At 37.6% G+C, this 7,245-nt stretch overlaps 1 protein-coding gene across 1 annotated transcript in view; it reads left to right on the top strand.

Annotated features, from left to right (window-relative positions):
• LOC107602411 (V-set and transmembrane domain-containing protein 4-like) overlaps window positions 1-6,449 on the top strand; it is a 17,855-nt gene extending 11,406 nt beyond the window's left edge. Inside the window, exons 3-8 of the mRNA XM_016294906.1 lie at window positions 4,101-4,208; window positions 5,038-5,071; window positions 5,152-5,273; window positions 5,369-5,433; window positions 5,549-5,668; window positions 6,324-6,449. Of these exons, the coding sequence (XP_016150392.1) occupies window positions 4,101-4,208; window positions 5,038-5,071; window positions 5,152-5,273; window positions 5,369-5,433; window positions 5,549-5,668; window positions 6,324-6,449 (575 nt within the window). The remainder of the gene's footprint in view (window positions 1-4,100; window positions 4,209-5,037; window positions 5,072-5,151; window positions 5,274-5,368; window positions 5,434-5,548; window positions 5,669-6,323) is intronic.
• The last annotated feature ends 796 nt before the right edge of the window (window positions 6,450-7,245 follow it).

Below are 7,245 nucleotides of genomic sequence, written 5' to 3'. Positions count from 1 at the left end.
ATATATATATATATATATATATATATATATATATATATATATATATATATAATTTGGTGAGTGAAACAGGATATTTTATCCATCATGATTGGGAAAACTGATAAGAATAGAGTCAAGCAGAGGTATTGAAAAGTAAGAGAGATTCATGACGTCAGCTGCAAAGGAAAGTTGTTCTATTTCAGTAAAATATTACAAACACTTTTTTTATTTGGAATAATTTTTGCAGCACATGATAAATAAGACCTAGAACTTGCATTAATAAAGTAAACAGGATCCATTTTGATTTCATGTTAACTTTAAAATGAGGTTTACTTGAAAAAGCTGGATGAAAAGCCATACAGTATAATGATGACATGACATACAGTAGGAAATAAAAGCTCCACATCCAGTAATTACTGTATCCACAGATACCCTAGACTCTAACTGGCTAAACTAATCCACACAATTGCACAAGACCCTACTGTTACTAATTACTTAGTAGGGAATGATTTAAGTTGATGCATGAACATAACTAAACATAACAACTCAATTTAGATAAGAATTTATGAACTGGTCATCCAACCAATGAGATAAGTAAAGTAATCTCAAAACCAAGCCATACCACAAAGCTTAAAACTTTCTTTCCCTTAAAACATGATCACATGTTCCACTGACAGTGTTTGTATGGAGAACCATGTGAGGGAGGATGTGGTGCAGATTTAAATGCACAGTAGCACAGAGAAAGCAGCGAATAGTGACCATGTTTGTGGGTTTGACGATGCTGTAGGCAGATGTTTTGTATGACTCTTGTCTTGACAGAATGTGCTGCAAATCAAAAAAACTTTTATTGAAGGCTGTCTCTGTAGGGGGAAAAAAAACTAGGTTTGAAGTAAATGGGTTGTATTATTTATGCATTTTTGTTGTGGCCATTTTTCATAGAGTGTGATCATTCATATTGCAAAGACAGAGGAAAATGTTGTTCACTTTAAATTCTCAACTTTTTATACACTTCCATATATTCACTACTTCCTTTCATAGCTGAATGCACTGTGGTGGTGCAGTGAAATCATTAATATGTCAATTGATGCAGCTGCTCTATTGAAACATGCATCGCTATTCATGCATCTGTGAGGTCCTCAACAAATGACTTTTGGCATCCTGTTCATCCAGACAGAAGCCTTCAGTAAACCACTGAAGATTTTGTATCTGGCTCTTTTTTTTTAGCCATATGACTCAATAGAGCTTTTGTCCCTCCCCTGTTCAGTCAGGCATGAGCAAGAGCTCCAAAAATAAGCACATTTCTGCAGGAGCCATGAATAGAGAAATAAATACTAGTCCATGTGCAAGCAGAAAAAGCAGAAGACATTTACAGTGTGGTTAATAAGAATGCATAGACAACTGGAAATACCGTACATGTTCTACATTCTAATTCTGTGTCAAACGCAACAATAGATTCTAAATAAGACAATAACTAATTACTTAAATAAGTTAGTCAACCTGCTGTTTCTGTGGTCTAGCGGTTAGCAAATCAAACAATTCCCGATTCCCAATAATGCCCCCTCTTCTCTTTTCGCTTATTCCATTAAAGGGGTCATATGATGTGATTAAAATTTTTTCTTTCTCTTTGGAGTGTTACAAGCTCTTGGTGCATAAAGAAGATATCTATGTCACTATGTGGGAAGATTTGCATAACGCCGCCTAAATGTTCACGCAAAGAAAGAAGGCGTAACTTTTATTCTCGCTGTAGTATTGTTGTTGCCGCTGCCATGTCGTGAAGGCACTGTGTGTTTCGTTGTGAAAGCGAAACTACTTTGTTTGGCCTTCCAAAAGAGGACGATATCCGCTTCGTCATGCCTGGAGCTGATCCGTGCTGGTCGCTGAGGAAATACGAAGCGGAGTCCAGCCGGGGGTCGTCACATGTGGTTGCCGAAATCCCGCCGGACGCACCTTCGTCGAATCCACCGGCCGCGCCGTTCTCAAGCCAGCCCGCCTCCGCTCACTCTAGCCCGCTATGTGTTTCGTTGTGAAAGTGAAACTACTTTGTTTGTCCTTCCAAAAGAGGACACTTCTAGAAATCAGTGGTTAAGGTCACACGCTTGAGGTATTCGGCCAATCACAATGCACTGGATAGCTGGCCAATCAGAGCACACCTCGCTTTTCAGACTGATGAGCTATGTAAAAATCGACAAGTTTCAGAAAGGCGGGACATAGAGGAGAAACAGTATGTTTAACAGTCACTATATTAGAAATCTTCTGAAGTTATTACAATAGCTTTGTGTGGGGGAAAAAATATAACAGACATTTCTTAAATTATTGGTAACACTGTACGGTCTGACATTAATAGATAAATAACACAGGACTAATGAGTAGCACTACATTAACACTTCAGCTACCGCTAATATGAAATCATGATTAACTTATCAGAAAGAAATAGCATATTTAGGACAGCTCATTATTTGTTAATCAATAATTGCTGAATGAGATCAGTTTATTAAGAACTATTAAACTATTAAGAACCATTAAGAATTACTAATTCATTAATAATCACAACATTAACATGTCTGAGTTACTAGCAATTGTCTTTTTTATTGTGAACATGGACCAAAAAATGCATTACTAATTACTAATAGTATTAAATTCCTACTATTAACTAAAATTTAATAACCTTACCTAATCAGTAAGGAATACAGTAGCAAATTTAGGACTGAGGTAATCAGTACTTGGTCCAGATCACTATTATTAATCTATTAATGACGGTCCATTACTCTAAAGTGTTATCAAATTAGAATTATTTGCCAAATTTAAATTGAGATGCTTAAAGGGTTAGTTCACCCAGAAATGAAAATTAGCCCATGAATTACTCACCCTCGAGGCATCCTAGGTGTATATGACTTTCTTCTTTCAGACAAATCCAATTGGAGTTATATTAAAAATTGTATTTGATCTTCCAAGCTGTTTAATGGCAGTCAGCGGGTGTTGCAGTGCATTAGTCCAAAAGAAGTTAAATAAAGTACATCCATCCATAATAAAAAGTCTCTCACACGGCTCCGGGGGGACAACAAAGGCCGCCTGTAGCGAATCGATGGGTTTTTGAAAGAAAAATATCAATTTTCAAAACTTAATAATCACTTTAATCTAGCTTGCGCTCACTGTTGTACATGGAAGCAGCTCCGGGCAGATGACGTATGAGGTCGGCGTTGCGCATGCGCCGCTCAGAAGTGACGAACGCGGAAGCGCAGCGGAGAGATCAAAACAAAACAACGGTCACGAATTAGAAGTACAAAACGAGGATTTGTAAGGAAGAATGTCGGAGGATTTCGACATAAGCCAAGAGGAGACTGGCTTTCCTTTGCTAAAGTAAGGAAACTTTGCTTCCTTTGCTTCTGTAAACAAATGTTGGTTTTCACGAGACTCACCGGCGCATCGCCGACCTCATACGTCATCCGCCCGGAACTGCTTCTGTGTACAACTGTTGGCGCAAGCTACATTAAAGTGATTATTACGTTTTGAATATAGATATTTTTCTTACAAAAACACATCGATTCGCTACAGTAGGCCTTTGTTTACCCCCCCACAAGCCGTGTGAGACAATTTTTATTATGAATGGATGTGCTTTATTTCACTTCTTTTGGACTGATGCTCTGCAACACCTGCTGACTGCCATTAAACAACTTGAAAGATCAAAGACAATATTTAATATAACTCCGATTGGATTTGTCTGAAAGAAGAAAGTCATATACACCTAGGATGCCTTGAGGGTGAGTAATTCATGGGCTAATTTTCATTTCTGAGTGAACTAACCCTTTAAGTAGTACACTTTATGTAAGGTTTGACATCAGTGACATTAAATGTCACTGGTTCCTATGTGTTTCTCGACCAAACAGCATTGACATCAAACCTGTTCATATTGGAGAAGATTGGTTAAAAATAAAGAAAAGTGATGAGTAAATGACAGAATTTCAATTTTAGGTGAAATTTAGTTTAGTTTTTCTTTAAATGCTTTTATAATTTTTCCTCTTTTTTGCCAGGATATGGATAATCAATATAACAAGGTTATTCAGAATGAACATGGAGCATGCATGTATTTCAGTTTCATTAAGTGTATTTTTCTTGTGTTTCAGATGTGTATCTGTGTGCTGTGCTGGTGTGTTGTGTTGGGCTCTTGTGCATGTGCATGTTCACTATAGTTGTGAGCTGTCAGTATCTGCAGAGGAAGAGACGATTAAAAGGTATGATTCTAGCTGTTGTCTGATAACAATTAAAGGAACAGTTCACCCAAAAATGAAAATTTGCTGAAAATGTCCTCGCTCTCAGGTCATACAAGAGTTTGCTGCTTCATCAGAACAGATTTGGAAAGTTAGCATTCCATCACTGTCTCAGCAATGGATCCTCTGCAGTGAATGGGTGCCGTCAGAATGAGAGTCCAAACAGCTGATAAAAACATCACAATAATCCACAAGTAATCCACACCGCTCCAGTACATTAGTTACTGTCTTGAGAAGTGAAAAGCTGCGTATTTGTAAGAAACAAATCCATCATTAAAATGTTTTTTAACAAAAATACGAGGTCTAGTCTGAATCAGGAGAGAAATCTGCACAGATCAAGCAACAGCTCTAAACAAATATGCGAGTAGATTTTGATATGAGAAGACAACAGGAGATGGACCTTTTCCCTGGAGGAAGCGTTAAGGATTATGGACTTGTATTTTAGTTAAAAACGTCTTAATGTTGGTTTGCTTCTTACAAACATGAAGCTTTTGGCTTTGCAAGGCTGGCATTGATGCACTGGAGTAGTGTGGATTACTTGTGGATTATTGTGATGTTTTTATCAGCTGATTGGACTCTCATTCTGACGGCACCCATTCACTGCAGAACATCCATTGCTGAGCAAGTGATGCAATGCTACATTTCTCCAAATCTGTTCCCATGAAGAAACAAACTCGTCTAGCTCTTGTGTGTTTTCATTTTTGGATGAACTATTCCTTGAATGTGATGCTTCTAATGATCTTAATTATAAAGTCTGCTCATCAACATTTTTTCATATGCTCCTTTTTGATAGAAAACTATCATTTGGTCAAGAGTTCACAGAACAGGTGAGAAAACATGAAAAATTATAACTGTAGATGAGAAGGAGAACCTTCTTCACAAACTGAGAGCATATTCATGTGTCCAGTTCAGGCGAGACAGTCACTATTGTTGTCAGTCTCTCTCCGGCTCTACCCAAGAAGGTGAGAAAGTACAAGAAAAATAAAAGTGTGGAGCAGCCAGACCTGCCACCAGAGATACCGGCTAAAGGTAAAGTAACATTCCCAAAATGACCTCTATATGTCACTATTCATTATTTCTGAAGTATATAAATCTTAGTTTAATAATAACATATTCCATCTCAGCCCCTATTGCAGACAAAATGCGAAAGCCGAAGCTTTTAAAACCTCAACCCAGAAAAGTGGTTTTGGTAAGTTACTTGAAAGAAATACAGAGTAATTTGTTAGTTGTCCTGCAGAACTGCCTGTTGTTGTATTTAATAGTTTTATGTGAGCTGTAACTCTACTGTTGTCCCGAACCAACAGCCCAAAATTGCAGAGGAGAGTTTGACATACGCTGAGCTTGAACTGATGAAGCCACTGCCTGAAGCCAAAACTGCAAAGACAGGAACGGTGTACGCTCAGATATTCTTTGAGGACAAGCCGGTGTAGCATTACATTTATTATATTTATAATAACACAATATTGATTTTATTTGTCACCATTTTTCTGATGTTTTATACATGCAACCTTAAGTGTACTGTACATATTGTATATTTATATTCTTTACTTTCTATGTTGACATTTTATCTGTGACCAAAAAAAAAAATACACAGCTAATTATTGTCATCCGAAACCTGCAAACTGTAACTAAAAGGCACATAAATACAGTAGCCAACCAGTCTCAAGAATCAACCTTTGCTAAAGATTATCTAAAGGTAAACACCAACAAAAAGTATCCGTTTAAATTTGCCACAAGTTGCATCTGTTAATTAACTAATTATTTATATGAGGACATTTTGCACAAATACAGAGTTCTGGCATGAAACTCTAGATGGCGCAGTCCGATAGGTCTAACTCAATCTGACCTAATGACATCATTATCACATGGCACAGCTGATTGGTTCTCTCCTGTATCAGTAGCCAATGAGCTCGCTGCTCAACATTCAAATATATGACTAGTGCTTGCCGTAGCAGTTGCAGCTTGCTAGTTACTTGAAAGAAATACAGAGTAATTTGTTAGTTGTCCTGCAGAACTGCCTGTTGTTGTATTTAATAGTTTTATGTGAGCTGTAACTCTACTGTTGTCCCGAACCAACAGCCCAAAATTGCAGAGGAGAGTTTGACATACGCTGAGCTTGAACTGATGAAGCCACTGCCTGAAGCCAAAACTGCAAAGACAGGAACGGTGTACGCTCAGATATTCTTTGAGGACAAGCCGGTGTAGCATTACATTTATTATATTTATAATAACACAATATTGATTTTATTTGTCACCATTTTTCTGATGTTTTATACTTGCAACCTTAAGTGAACTGTACATATTGTATATTTATATTCTTTACTTTCTATGTTGACATTTTATCTGTGACCAAAAAAAAAAATACACAGCTAATTATTGTCATCCGAAACCTGCAAACTGTAACTAAAAGGCACATAAATACAGTAGCCAACCAGTCTCAAGAATCAACTTTTGCTAAAGATTATCTAAAGGTAAACACCAACAAAAAGTATCCGTTTAAATTTGCCACAAGTTGCATCTGTTAATTAACTAATTATTTATATGAGGACATTTTGCACAAATACAGAGTTCTGGCATGAAACTCTAGATGGCGCAGTCCGATAGGTCTAACTCAATCTGACCTAATGACATCATTATCACATGGCACAGCTGATTGGTTCTCTCCTGTATCAGTAGCCAATGAGCTCGCTGCTCAACATTCAAATATGAGACAAGTGCTTGCTGTAGCAGTTGCAGCTTGCTTCAGAAACCCTCCACCTTCCCCAGCTCCACCTGTATAGATCTGCTACGAGGTGATTCGTGTATGCTATATGGAGGTTATTTCATGTATGTTATATTTGCAGCAGCAATATTTCTTACATGCTCACAGTAGCATGCTGTGGATGTATTGGCAGCAAGTCTCGGCACTTGCTCTGCCGCAGCAGCAGCAGCGTAGCAGATCTATTCCGCCAAGACCAAATACATTAACATTGTCATGTACATTAGCATGCCAATCCCTCCG

The sequence above is a fragment of the Sinocyclocheilus grahami genome, unplaced genomic scaffold (assembly GCF_001515645.1).
Source record: "Sinocyclocheilus grahami isolate Dianchi unplaced genomic scaffold, SAMN03320097.WGS_v1.1 scaffold326.1, whole genome shotgun sequence".
Classification (NCBI taxonomy): Eukaryota; Metazoa; Chordata; class Actinopteri; order Cypriniformes; family Cyprinidae; genus Sinocyclocheilus; species Sinocyclocheilus grahami.
This window is presented reverse-complemented; position numbering and strand designations above follow the sequence as displayed.